The sequence below is a fragment of the Schistocerca americana genome, chromosome 2, assembly GCF_021461395.2.
Source record: "Schistocerca americana isolate TAMUIC-IGC-003095 chromosome 2, iqSchAmer2.1, whole genome shotgun sequence".
In the NCBI taxonomy this organism is placed as follows: domain Eukaryota; kingdom Metazoa; phylum Arthropoda; class Insecta; order Orthoptera; family Acrididae; genus Schistocerca; species Schistocerca americana.
In genome coordinates, this window is record NC_060120.1 from 182,033,125 (window position 1) to 182,048,456 (window position 15,332).

A 15,332-nucleotide genomic window follows, 5' to 3' on the forward strand; every position below is an offset into this window, starting at 1 on the left:
ACTGTGTCCCTAGCATAGATCTTCCTTTAGTTACTGTCCTTGTGTCTCATGTGCTTGTTAAGTCTGTCTTGAAAGGTTGTCAGTAGCTGTTGAGTGCCCTCTGTAGTGCATGTTTTTGTTACAGAGTCACGCAAGCTTATTGTACCGGAGGAAGAACTAACACTGTGCATAGTGAACATGCACCGGCTGTTTGCAGAACATGTCAGTGGCTCCTCAGAGCCTGCCCTGCCGCCAGTGTCCTATGCCAGCTTTACACCTGTGTTATTTGCCCTCTACAAGAGAGTATACTCCAGTGCATGCCATTACAAATCTAAAGTAAGTAGTGTCATAAACCTTAACAAATACTTTTCATGTGGTATGAAGTCATGATAGTCTGAATATAGTGAAAAAAAATTTAACTGAATTCTGGAGAACGTTTTCAGAAATATTTGATTCACAGATTGTAATTAAAGCTGTCCACATTCTACAATATTCTTGTACTGCCATAAGTTTGGTCTATAATTAATAAGACGAGCAAAACAGTATTGAACCTGCAAACGAGGTGAATGTGCTCTTAGTTCCAGATGTCTTCACATGGGTTTCAACTCACTAGCATAACATGATGATTCACACTGAATTTTCCATGGAACAATTGTTTTGAATGAATTATGAAAGGAGTAGGGACCTGAAAAATTTGCTATTTTGTAATAAATGCAAATGTAGATGCAGGTTCTGACTCAATTTGCAAAAATGTGAAATTGCAGAGTTGCCTAATAATATAGCAAATTATATCTGGAGGGACCATTTTATGAGACAGTTTTAAATACTTTTATATTCTCCAAATAAGTATTGAAAATGGTGTTTCACAATAAGTCATGCCTGTGCATGAATGTGACAACATATCAGTTTGCTCCTAAGTTCTGCTGTGGTCCCACATCAATTGTTGGCAGTGGAATGATCCCTCCAAGATACATACCATGTGTGGTAATGTAGGACTCGGCCGTGGCATCTAGTATCATAGACCCGATAAACATGTATGTTTTTTAGCTAGCTAAAATTTTTATTGTGGTTCACTGTAGCACTTTCAGATGAAAGGTGGGCAGGGATGTTGGTTTGACCTACATTTGCTTAATATACCACTACAGGTCAGGCTTGAACTACCTCCTTCATGACACTGGCCAGCTTGGCAAGCAATTGTGCAGCAGCCATTACCAAATGCTTTGTGTACTCAGCTTTGCTTTGGGTTGTGTGTGTTGCTTGTTGTTTACTTTTCTCATTTTGAAATGAGTGAAGACACATGCTAGCTCCTCGTGGAGCTGGAGTACGACTCCTGTAACACCAGAAGGGATTAGGGATTCGTTTGACTGTGTCAGTTCTGTTTCCACAGAAGCAGAGACCATGGATTTAGATTTGACAGCCCACTGAGAGGGAGATGGGGTCCCATTTCCCAAACTGCCCATCTCCCCTAGGTTGTCTAAGTTATCCTTGTTTATCTCATTGCTGACTGCCATGTTATAGTGTCTTCTTTTATAGCAACTGCAAAACAAAATCAGTCAACAATCAAATGCACGGTCTTCCTGTAAAGTGTGAATAGTTACTCTGCCTTTGGAAGTGTGCAGGTACATGGTGGGGAGAGGATGGGCTACTGGGTGCAGAGTCAGGAGGCTGTGCTGTTGGAGACAAGTAGATTTGTTGGTGGGGTGCAAGGCATGAAGTGTTGGAAGGGGAGCAGAGGAGGAGACAGGTAGGTGGAAGGCAGGCACTAGCATAGGTTCAGGCCAGAGGGGTTACAGGAATGAAGGATATATTGTAGAGAATGTTCCTGCCAGCATGATTCAGAAAAGCTGATGTTAGTAGGAAGAATCCAGATGGTGCAGCCTGTGAAACAGTCATTGGAGTGAAGCACATTGTGTTGGGAAGCATGTTCAGCAACTGGGTGGTCCATCTGTCTCTTGTCCGCTATTTGGCTGTGGCCATTAATGTGGACAGACACTTGAAAGTTGTTCTGTCCATGTAGAAAGCAGCAAACTGAGCAGCTTAGTTTTTAGATAACATGGGTGTTTTCACAGGTAGCCCTACTTTTGATGGAATAGGAGAGGTCTGTGACAGGGCTAAAGTAGGTGGTAGTGGGAGGATGTACGGGACAGATCTTGCATCTAGGTCTATTGCAGAGAAATTACCTTGTAGCACGGGGTTGGGAGCTGGGGTGGAGCAGGGATGGACAAGGATACTCCAATTTCCAGTGAGTTATGAAATGAGTAGGAACCTGAAAATTTTGCTATTCTGTAATAAATGCAAATATAGATGCAGGCCCTGTCTCAGATTGCAAAAATGTGAAATTGCCTAATAATATAGCAAATTATATCCTGATGGACCATTTTGTGAAACAGTTTTAAATACCTTTACATTCTGCAAATAAGTATTGAAAAAGTAATCAGTTTCCAGTTACTGACGTTGCACAACATCCAACGAAGTGTAGTTTGGAAAGAATGTGCATAATAATTTATTTTCAAAATAAAAACCATACCTATATGCTATTTATGGGCTGTAGAATACCACTGTGGTAGGGGAATGGAGGATAGTGGGTAGGTTATTTTACATTTCAGGCCATGATGAGAGGTAGTCGAAACTCTGGCGAAGAATGTGATTTACTTGCTCTGGTCCTAGGTGGTACTGAGTCATGGAGGAGTGCTTCTTCGTGACCACATGGTGAATTTGTGGGAGGTGTTAGGTGACTGGAGAGATAATGCTCGGGGGATCTGTATCTGGACTAGGTTGTGTGGGTAATTTCAGTAGGATCCTTGGTATATTTGGTTTAGGGATTGCTTTTCACTGCAGAAGAGACAACCTCTGGTGTTTTAGGTTGTATGGAAGGAACTTTTGGTATAGAATGGAATTGCTGGTTGTAGATTTGGTGTAGACTGAGGTACTTGTGTACCCATCCTTGAGGTGGAGGTCAACATTGAGGAAGGTGGCTTGCTTGGATGAGAAGCTCCAGATGAAATGAATGAGGGGGGAGGAGTTAAGGCTCTGGAGGAATGTGATATGGTATCCTCACTGTCAGTCCAGGCCATGCAGATGTCATCATTAAATCTGAACCAGGTGATGGGTTTGGGATTGTGGGTGGTTGTGAATGATTCCTGTAGATGGCACATGGTCAGGGAGACCAGGAAGGAGATTGTAGCTTTGGAGTCAGTTGAGCATTGTTAAAGGTGTTGTTCAGTAGCAGCAGTACCATGAGGATTGGGATGATGGTGTACTGGGAGGTAGCATGGACAGTGACAAGCAGGGCGTGAGGTGGTAAAGGAGCAGCAAGTGTGAAGAGTCATAGGAGGAAATGGCTGTTGCCTTCTATGCTGTAAGGTAGGTTACGGGTAGTAGGTTGAAGGTGTTAGTCCATGAGAACAGAGATTCTCTCTATAGGGGCACAGTAACTGGCTACAATAGGGCATCCTTGGTGATTGATTCATTTACAAACTTCAGGAAGCGTGTAGAAAGTAGAGGTGCAAGAAGTGTTTGGGAGTGAAAAGAGACGTAGCCTCAGGCCAGAGATTCTGGGACAGACCTAAGGGCTTGAGGAGGGACTGGAGATGCTGCTGGATTTCAGGAATGGGATCACTGTGCCAGGGTTTGTAGGTGGACATATCTGCCAGCTGGTTGAATCCCATGCTAGGTAATCCCTGTGGTTTATAACCAGTGGTGCAACCTATGTGGGCAGGTAGGATTATAGGTTAGAGACAGTTTTTAGGTGGTGGATTGTGGTTCTTTCTGTGAATGTAAGGGTGGTTTCCATGTTGAAGGATTTGGAGAACGATGGTGAGGCAAGGTTCGAGGTTAAGAAATTATTGAAAGTTAACAGCATTTATTTGAGGGCTGTGGGGTGGATCACAATTTGATGGGTGAGTTAGTGGAGTAAGACAGGGTTCAATATTGATTTTGGGTTAAGTTTGATGGGTGAGGTTGGTGGCAAAAAAACTGTTTCCACTGTAAGGAACAGGTGAAGAAAAGGTCTTTGAATAGTAATTACTCTTTTCTCCTATTAAACCTTTGTCACTTTAAATATCACCTGAGACACTTTTTAACAATAAACTGTTGTTAATAGCATTCAAACAGTAACTATTATTTATTGCTACTGGCTGAATCTAACTGCTTGCAATGGCAGACTGCTTCTGGCTAGCCAGGCTCAAATTGCCCCACCATCGATGTTTGTCACATTACTCTTTTTTCATCATACTATATTCTTAACATTTTATTTTTTAAATTATTTCATCAAAAATTATTAGAGAGATGGAATGCTAGTTTGACTATGGCTTCAATCAAGGTCAGCTTAAGATTTCAGTGTGTAAACATAATTATTAAGATTTAACTTTAAACAATTTGCTGCCAATTTTCATATGGGGTTTTTCAACATGTTTCAAGAGAAGTTTACCTATATCAGTTGATGTAACTCAGTGCCAAAACAAAATGATTATAGCAAAATGGAATGAACATTGAGGGGGTTCAGAGTGGCAAAAGTGCGAAAATTTTGGTACACGTTTAATATTGATATGTTGCTTACGATTACTCTTCAGCTTCTGCCCTTGAAATAACTTCAGCTGTTACAGGTGATGATCAATATTTATTGTATATCCAACTAAAGATACCACATTTGTGTAAGGTCTTAAAACACACTGCGTCTGACTACAACTTTTTTGACGTCAGTATGCTGTTTGTCACCTGGTGACATATGTTGATTTCTATTGTGAAATGACTGGTGGTGTAAAGGGTAAGAAAGTTGAAGCTTCACGTATGTAACACAATGGCTATTTAGAAGAAAAACAGTGCACTGCTGGTAAAGTTATTTTATGAGAATGGCAGCAATAGCAGTGCTGCATTGTGGGAATATTGCCGACAGAAACATCTGCAAAGAGGCCCGTTGTCAATAAATGGGTTAAAGAATGTTGTTGTTGTTGTTGTTGTTGTTGTTGTGGTCTTCAGTCCTGAGACTGGTTTGATGCAGCTCTCCATGCTACTCTATCCTGTGCAAGCTTCTTCATCTCCCAGTACCTACTGCAACCTACATCCTTCTGAATCTGTTTAGTGTATTCATCTCTTCATCTCCCTCTACAATTTTTACCCTCCACGCTGCCCTCCAATACTAAATTGAGATCCCTTGATGCCTAAGAATATGCCCTACCAACCGATCGCTTCCTCTAGTCAAGTTGTGCCACAAATTTCTCTTCTTTCCAATTCTATTCAATACCTCCTCATTAATTATGTGATCTACCCATCTAATTTTCAGCATTCTTCTGTAGCACCATATTTCAAAAGCTTCTATTCTCTTCATGTCCAAACTATTTATCATCCACGTTTCGCTTCCATACATGGCTACACTCCATACAAATACTTTCAGAAACGACTTCCTGACACTTAAATCTATACTCAATGTTAACAAATTTCTCGTCTTCAGAAACACTTTCCTTGCCATTGCCAGTCTACATTTTATATCCTCTCTACTTCGACCATCATCAGTTATTTTGCTCCCCAAATAGCAAAACTCATTTACTGCTTTAAGCCTCTCATTTCCTAATCTAATTCCAGCAGCATCACCCGATTTAATTCGACTACATTGCATTATCCTTGATTTGCTTCTGTTGATGTTCATCTTATACCCTCCTTCAAGACACTGTCCATTCCGTTCAGCTGCTCTTCCAGGTCCTTTGCTGTCTCTGACAGAATTACAATATCATCGGCGAACCTCAAAGTTTTTATTTTTTCTCCATGGATTTTAATTCCTACTCCAAATTTTTCTTTTGTTTCCTTTACTGGTAGCTCAATGTACAGATTGAATAACATTGGGGATAGGCTACAACCCTGTCTCACTCCCTTCCCAACCAATGCTTCCCTTTCATTCCCCTCGACTCTTATAACTGCCATCTGGTTTTTGTATAAATTGTAAATAGCCTTTCGCTCCCTGTATTTTACCCCTGCCACCTTCAGAATTTGAAAGAGAGTATTCCAGTCAACATTGTCAAAAGCTTTCTCTAAGTCTACAAATGCTAGAAATGTAGGTTTGCCTTTCCTTAATCTATTTTCTAAGATAAGTCATAGGGTCAGTATTGCCTCACGTGTTCCAACATTTGTACGGAATCCAAACTGCTCTTCTCAGAGGTCTGCTTCTACCAGTTTTTCCATTCGTCTGTAAAGAATTCGTGTTAGTATTTTTCAGCCGTGGCTTATTAAATTGATAGTTCGGTTATTTTCACATCTAACACCTGCTTTCTTTGGGATTGGAATCATTACATTCTTCTTTAAGTCTGAGAGTATTTTGCGTGTCTCATACATCTTGCTCACTAGATGGTAGAGTTTTGTTAGGCCTGGCCCTCCCAAGGCTGTCATTAGTTCTAATGGGATGTTGTCTACTCCCGGGGCCTTGTTTTGATTTAGGTCTTTCAGTGCTCTGTCAAACTCTTCACGCAGTATCATATCTCCCATTTCATTTTCATCTACATCCTCTTCCATTTCCATAATATTGTCCTCAATGACATTGCCCTTGTATAGACCCCTCTATATACTCCTTCCACCTATCTGCTTTCTCTTCTTTGCTTATTACTGGTTTTCCATCTGAGCTTTTGATATTAATGAAAGTTGTTCTCTTTTCTCTAAAGATCTCTTTAATTTTCCTGTAGGCAGTATCTATCTTACCCCTAGTGATATGCGCCTCTAGATTCTTACATTTGTCCTCTAGCCATCCCTGCTTAGCCATTTTGCACTTCCTGTCGATCTCATTTTTGAGACGTTTGTATTCTTTTTTGCCTGCTTTATTTACTGCATTTTTGTATTTTCTCCTGTCATCAATTAAATTCAATATTTCTTCTGTTACCCAAGGATTTCTATTAGCCCTCATCTTTTTACCTGCTTGATCCTCTGCTACCTTCACTATTTCATTTCTCAAAGCTACCCATTCTTCTTCTACTGTGTTTCTTTCCCCCATTCTTTTCAGTCGTTCCCTAATGCTCTCCCTGAAGCTCTGTACAACCTCTGGTTCTTTCAGTTTATCCAGGTCCCATCTCCTGAATTTACCACCTTTTTGCAGTTTCTTCAGTTTTAATCTACAGTTCATAACCTATAGATTGTGGTCAGAGTCCACGTCTGCCCCTGGAAATGTCTTAAAATTTAAAACCTGGTTCCTGAATCTCTTACCATTATATAATCTATCTGATACCTTCCAGTATATCCAGACTTCTTCCATGTATACAACCTTCTTACATGATTCTTGAACCAAGTGTTAACTATGATTAAGTTACACTCTGTGAAAAATTCTACCAGGCAGCTTCCTCTTTCATTCCTTACTCCCATTCCATATTTTCCTACTATGTTTCCTTCTCTTCCTTTCCCTACTGTCGAGTTCCAGTCACCCATGACTATTAAATTTTCGTCTCCCTTCACTATCTGAATAATTTCTTTTATGTCATTGTACATTTCATCAATCTTTTCGTCATCTGCGTAGCTAGTTGGCATATAAACTTGTACTACTGTGGTAGGCGTGGGCTTCATATCTATTTTGGCCACAATAATGCGTTCACTATGCTGTTTGTAGTAGCTAACCTGCATTCCTATTTTTTTATTCATTATTAAACCTACTCCTGCATTACCCCGATTTGATTTTGTATTTATAACCCTGTATTCAACTGACCAAAAGTCTTGTTCCTCCAGCCACCGAACTTCACTAATTCCCACTATATCTAACTTTAACCTGTCCATTTCCCTTTTTAAATTTTCTAACCTACCTGCCCGATTAAGGGATCTGACAGTCCACACTCCGATCCGTAGAATGTGTTTTCTTTCTCCTGATAACAACGCTATTATTAAAGAATATGATCAAAAAATTGGGAGATGCAGGTGAATTAGGTGGTGCAGCAAGGAGGAGGAGGCAGCCCATTCCCATGGCAGTTGTTGACAAAGTTGCTATAGCTATAGTTGACTGTGCAGCACATGCCTTGGATTCTGTAGTCAGTGCTTGAGATATGTCAAGGAAGTTCTCTCTCCCCCGATCAACACTTCAAAAGCTTTTGTTGCTCATTGTACACTAGTATACCAACACGGTTCAGAATGTGCACCAAATGAAGCCCCAAGATAGACTACAATGTCATGACTTTGCCCTTCATTTTGTGGTACACATGGAAATGAATTATATGTGCCCGGAAAAGTTCTTTGAATGGACGCTGCACCTTACTCTGTGCTGTGTTGTGAATGCGAAGAACTGTCACATACGTGGCTCTACTCTACAATATGTTGTGCAGGAACATCCACTACACTCTGCTTATGTGACTGTGGTGTGGTTCCACAAGATTCTTAACTTTAGTCTGTTTTTCATTGAAGTGATAACACCTTGTGGGCCTGTTACGTGTACAGTGAAATCTGCACATTATAAGGACCTCCTTGTACAACACGATTCCAACATTGCAAGAGTGCATTTGTGTCCACACCATGATTTTTGTGTCAAATAGGGCGACACCACATGTCACTTTCCAGGTGAAAGATTTGCTTCGAGAAACCTTCGGTGATGACTGTATCACCTCTAGGCAATTTTGAGATGTGTAGCTTTCTAGAGCCTCTGACCTAAATCCATGTGACTTCTGGTTGTGAGGCTATGTGAAAGATAGTGTCTGTCAGGGACATATCCAAACTCTTCCTGATCTGTCGAATAGCATACAATGACATACTGTTCTGATTACACCTGATATGCTGCAACTGTCAACCATGCCATGTTAGGGTTGCAGCCTGTTTGGAAAGTGTAGTTTTAAAGAATGTGCATAATAATTTATTTGCAAAATAAAAACCTTACCTGTGTGTTATTGGTGGGCAGTGGAATACCACTCTGGAAGGGGTGGGAAGGGTAGTGGATAGGATATTCTACATCTCAGGTCACGATGAGAGGTGGTCGAGACCCTGGCAGAGAACGCGATATAATGTGTGACCATATCCTAATAAACATGCCAGAACCACTGTTATCATGTATTTATCATTCCTTCCCTTTCCCTACACCCACCAACACATTCTGATTGCTTACAGCACCATGTTTTCCACTGGTGTTAGAAAGTGGAACTGTTATTTTTTCACTTTGCAAGTGCACCAGTTAATGAACATACCTACGAAGTTTTAGTGTCCTGTGAGGTACACAGCCTTCACTGTAGCACTTGGGAACACCGTCAGTTTAATTATAACCACCTGTAACTTTATGTATATAAAAGTGATCTATTCACTGGAGTGTGCTGCTGTTTCTTAAGAGAAACATTTATTGAAAGAGCTAACAGAGGAAAATAAAAAGTTTTTGTTGGTGCTCAGCCATAGTCAAACAGTATTTTTTGAAAGGATTTACCACCATTTGACTGTATATTTCTGTATTTTTCTTGTGTACAATCTAGATTGTGGTTTTCATGCCATTATCGAGTACAATGTTCTTAGACCATTAACATTATTTTTCTGTGTACTGTGCGGGATGACAAATACACAGTTCAACATATTTGCTTAGCATTGATATCAATGGTACAAAATTAACATCTTGTAGGAATGCAAGACATTATCGTGAAAGTGTATTGTATCTTGGAAAGATAGCCCAATGCCAGTAAACTCAAGACTTGTGAAATGTTTGAATCAGTTCTTTGTTTCTTGCTGTTACCAGTTGAAATCTGTCAGGAGACGGCTGCACAATGTTTGTGAGAGGCAAATCTAATAATCTGTTACATGTGCAATTACACACAATTGAATCTGAGAGAAAACTAGTTCTTTTTTTAATTCTGAATAATAATAATAATGTCAAAATATTTTAACAGTGTGATTGTTAGTCCAGCAGGACTAGTTCTGTACACACTGAGCAGCAGAGTATGTAAAAACATAGCAATCTTCCCCCCCCCCCCCTCCCCCCTCCCCTTAAAGGTCAACATATTTTGAATGGCAAACTCTTTGCACTGAACTAATGTGAATACTACAGTGTAAGTATGTGGTAGCATGTAGGTACTTCTCAATGAAAATGGAAACATGTTGCCTCACAGTTGCTTAAGTTCACAGAGCAGTGCTGTTGCTGTGCTTGAATATGACACAAACATTAACCACACATAACAGTGTAATCCGGCAGCAAAACTTACTGTTAAAAAAGTGACAATTAGTTAACTGTGCTTGCATTGTCAGTAATACACTAGGTGATCAAAAGTATCCGGACACCTGGCTGAAAATTAAAAGTTCATGGCGCCCTCCATCGGTAATGCTGGAATTCAGTATGATGTTGTAATGCTGGAATTCAGTATGATGTTGGCCCATTCTTAGCTTTGATGACAGCTTCCACTCTCGCATGCATATGTCAGGTGGTGGAAGGTTTCTTGAGGAATGGCAGCCCATTCTTCATGGGGTGCTGCACTGAGGAGAGGTATCAATGTCGGTCGGTGAGGCCTGTCACGAAGTCGGCATTCCAAATCATCCTAAAGATGTTCTGTAGGATTCAGGTCAGGACTCTGTGCAGGCCAGTCCATTACAGGGGTGTTATTGTCGTGTAACCATTGCGCCACAGGCTGTGCATTATGAACAGGTGCTTGATTGTGTTGGAAGATGCAGTCACCATCCTCGAATTGCTCTTCAACAGTGGGAAGCAAGAAGGTGCTTAAAACATCAATTTAGGCCTGTGCTTTGATAGTGCCATGCAAAACAGCTAGGGGTGCAAGCCCCCTCCATGAAAAGCAAGACCACACCATAACACCACTGCCTCCAAAATTGTACTGTTGACGCTACACACGCTGGCAGATGAAGTTCACCAGGCATTCGCCATACCCACACCCTGCCATCGTATCGCCACATTGTGTACCATGATTCGTCTCTCTACACATAGTTTTTACACTGTTCAATCGTTCAATGTTCATGCTTCTTACACCAAGCGAGGCATCATTTGGCATATACCGGTGTGATGTGTGGCTTATGAGCAGCCGCTTGACTATGAATCCAAGTTTTATCACGTCCTGCCTAACTTTCATAGTACTTGCAGAGGATCCTGATGCAATTTGGAATTCCTGTGTGATGATCTGGATAGATGTCTGCCTATTACACATTACAGCTCTCTTCAAATGTCGGCGGTCTCTGACAGTCAACAGACGAGATCGGCCTGTACGCTTTTGTACTGTATATGTCCCTTGATGTTTCCACTTGACTATCATGTTGGAAACAGTGGACCTGGGGATGTTTGGGGGAGTGGAAATCTCGCATACAGACAGATGACACAAGTAACATCCAGTCACCTGACCACATTCGAAGTCCGTGAGTTCCGCGGAGCACCCCATGCAGCTCTCACAATGATGTCTAATGACTACCGAGTTTGCTGATATGGAGCACCTGGCAGTAGTTGGTACCACAATGCACCTAATATGAAAAACATATGTTTTTGGGGATGTTTGGATACTTCTGATCACATAGTGTATATACTGAATCGATTACTAATCAAGCAAAGACCACTGTTCTTATGATAGAACAAAATGATTAATTTTTTTTTTTTCTCTAAGATCAACCAGAAGTGTTTCTAAGTTACATTAAATGATGATATAATTTTCTTCAAAAGTAAGAAAATTCGTCAACAACACTCAGATAGCATTAGAGGACTCTTGGCAAAATAACAATGATGTACTTTAGGGATAAGATCAAGAATTAAGTTTAGACAGTACTATTATTACTCCAAAGTTTAGTACTGAAATACTCAGCAGTTGTTCTACATTTTGTGTGCGTACAGTGTTCTGGCTGTGGAAGCACCAGACCAGAGATGTTGGGAGATGACAAAATATTATGAGACACAATGTTGGCCACTATTTACTTTAAATAGTGAAATTTTTGGTATGCCAGTACACACACATAATATTACCCAAAACTATTATAGCTTTTGGAACTATTGGTTTCCTTTCTGGGTGGAATGAGGGCTGTGTTGGGGAGGTGGAAATATTAAGGGCAGGTATTGCAAACCCCGTGAGGGAAGTGCCCACCATATGAGGACATAGCACAGATAGTAACATAGGCACTACCAGGTTGTAGACTGTATATGCAACATCTTTGAAAGCAGTCAGCAGTGGAAGTGTGAGAGAGCTGATGAGTCATTTCAGAAAAGCAACAACTATCTTGCTTCCACACCAGATTGGTTCTTTCCAAAGATATCCCCATATGCAGCCTACTCTTAGACAGTCTTCATTACTAACTGTGCTATGTTCTTGACATTGCTCACTATTTGCAGAAGAGCATATGCATTTTTTCATAATACACTAAATTATAATGCTTGTTTACAAATGCTTAAATAAAGTGTATTGAATGGTTGAGGTATATTTTGCTGTTGAAACTGAGAAAGATAAAAGGTGATTAGTTATAAATTATACATTGCTAAGTTAGAAGATATTTGCATCTTTCCAATCAGGATATACATTGGGGCACAAGATTCCAACATGCTATTGCCAGTGATTTGACTAGTTTTTTGTCTGGACATTTTCCTTCATATTTTGTAATATTTCATAACATGAAGTGAATAATAGATATTGTTGGAATTGTGCATAACTTAAATACATAAATTGTTGAATGTGAGAAATCAAACATTGGAAAATCCAGGATGGAATAATGACAGTATTATGAAAAGGATAGATTGCTGCTTACAATATAGTGGAGATGTTCAATTGCAGACAGGCACAACAGAAAGACTGCTAAACAAGTAAGTTTTCAGCCAAAAGATCTATGAAGCAGACAGCATGCGCGCGCGCGCGCACACACACACACACACACACACACACACACACACACACACACACACAGTCTCTGGCTGTCAAGACCAGACTGCGAGCAACTGTACGTGATGGGAGAAGCAATCTGGTTGGTTATGGAAAGGTGGAGGGTGGGGAGGGGGAGGGATAGGAAGACAGGGCTGGGGGACAGCAGAGTGCTGCTTGTGGGAGCATATAGTGACATGGTGGAGAGAGTGTAGGGCAACTAGGCTCAGTCATCAGATATAGACAGAGAGCAGAGAGGGGTGGGAGAACGGAGTGTAAGAGGAGAGAAGTAAAAATACTGTGGGTGTGTCAAAGGAATAGAAGGCCATGTAGTACTGGAGTGGGAACAGGGAAGGGACCCCATCCCTTCCAATCTTTCTCTTCTCTGATTCCAGTTTGCTCACACTGACCTCACATGCTCAGTCACACTCCATCCGTAAAATTCTCCTGCAGTGCAATCCCAAACTCTTGTATCCCATTTCTTGCAAGGAAGCTATAGCCCTCCAGGAACTAGAGCACCATGCACACCACCACCTCAAGAAACCCCCCCAACCTCTTCGCCTCCTGCTCCTGTCTTGGACTACAACCATCCACCAACTCTACATGTAGAACCTTGCCTCGTCGTCATTCCTCAAATCTCTCAATATACAAGCTAACCTTACATCCACAGAGAAAACCTCAATCCACCACCCAAAATCTGATCCTGGCATTATTATCCTACCAGTTGACAAAGGCTCCACCAATGTGATTTTCAGCTGCAAGGATTACTTAGTGGAAGGACTCCAACAGCTGTCAGTCATCCACCTACAATTCTGCCACAGTGATTCCATTCCAGAAATGCAACAGGATTTCCAGTCTCTCCTCAAATCCTTAAACCCATCCCAGCACATCTCCCCAGAGTCTCTCTCTCTCTCTCTCTCTCTCTCTCTCTCTCTCTCTCTCTCTCTGCTCTTGTAGACCTTCAGCCTATTACATGCATCCTATCCTCCTCCACTGGCTCTCTGCACATCCTATTCCTGTACCACACAGTGCCCTTCTCATCATAATTGCTGCCACCTCCCTTTATATTACTGAGTGAGGTGGCGCAGTGGTTAGCACACTGGACTCGCATTTGGGAGGACAACGGTTCAACCCCGCTTCCAGCCATCCTGATTTAGGTTTCCATGTTTTCCCCAAATCACTTCAGGCAAATGCATGGATGGTTCCTTTGAAAGGGCTTGGTGAACTTCCTTCCCCATCCTTCCCTAATCTGATTGGACCGATGACCTCATTGTTTAGTCCTCTCCCACAATTCAGCCAACCGACCATCCCTTAATACTAACATCCCAGATGCCCATGACCTTGGCACTATTGAACACTACCTTTCTCCAACACCTGATGGATTCCAAACCTAAAACCTGCTTCCTGGTCACCATTACCAACCTCACCCACAGTTACTTCACCTTTGAAGGGAGCACCTACAAACAAATTTGTGGTACAGCAATAAGCACACACTTGGTACCATCCTATGTCAAGCTACACCAGTACCTCCGTCTATGAGGGTAAGTCAATTATTATCCACAATTTAGTTAGATTTTTGTTTATTTTGGTAGTACTGTCGTTTCACGTTGATGATGCATGATGCATGCTTTGTTTATTTGCTGTTATATCTTTGCAATTTTCAAGCTGCTAGGTTAATTTCGTTCTCTCTGCCGTGCTGTTAATCATAACTGCTCCACTGTCTATTTGCACAAAAGAAAGGCAGCTTTCAGTGATCCGTTTTTTGTGGTCGGAAGGTATATTGGGCCTAAATTCATCAAAGACTTTCGCTACAGTACGGGAACAGTGTTATGCCACAATGGAGTGTCTACGAATGGACTGAAAAATTCCGAAATGGTCGCACAAGTGTTACGCACAATGAAGGAGCCAGATGACTGTTTACCGCCACAAATGAAGAAACCATTGAGCATTCAAGTGAAATGATTCTCTTAGACGATTAACTATTGACAAAGTGGCACATCGTCTGCAAATTAGTCACGGTATCCACAACAGACTTGGGTTTCATAAAGTTTGTGCAAGATGGATCCCAAAACAACTATAACAGTTGCATAAACAAATGCGCTAGGACATCTGCAAAAACCATTTGGATTGCTATGGTAACGAAGGGGGTAACTTCTTAGACAGGATCATTACTCGTGACGAAACATGGATCAATCATTACGAGCCGTAGAGTAAACGGCAGAGTATGGAATGGAAACATTCAAGTTTGCAGTGCAAGAAAAAGTTAAAGACCCAACAGTCCACAGGAAAACTGATGCTTACGGTTTTTTGGGATGCACAAGTCCAGTACTGGAACATTATGGGGAAAGGGGCACAACAATAAACAGTGTACGTTACAATGAGATGCTTACTGCCAGGCTAAAGCCTGCATTTCGAAGCTAATGCCGAGGATTGCTGTCAAACGGTGTTGTGGTGTTGCACAACAATGCCCGTCTGCATACTGCTGCCCACACTGCTGAAATTGTCCAGAAACTCAAATTTGAAGTACTGGATCATCCTCCATATAGTCCCAATCTTGCCCCCTTCTGACTATCACTTGTTTGGTCCACTCAA

At 41.3% G+C, this 15,332-nt stretch overlaps 1 protein-coding gene across 2 annotated transcripts in view; it reads left to right on the plus strand.

Moving 5' to 3' along the window:
* The window catches only part of LOC124595107 (transport and Golgi organization protein 6 homolog), a 100,148-nt gene that overhangs the window by 51,347 nt on the left and 33,469 nt on the right, over window positions 1-15,332 (plus strand). For both annotated transcript variants that reach the window (XM_047133704.1, XM_047133705.1), the window contains exon 8: window positions 125-315. In XM_047133704.1, the coding sequence (XP_046989660.1) occupies window positions 125-315 (191 nt within the window). The remainder of the gene's footprint in view (window positions 1-124; window positions 316-15,332) is intronic.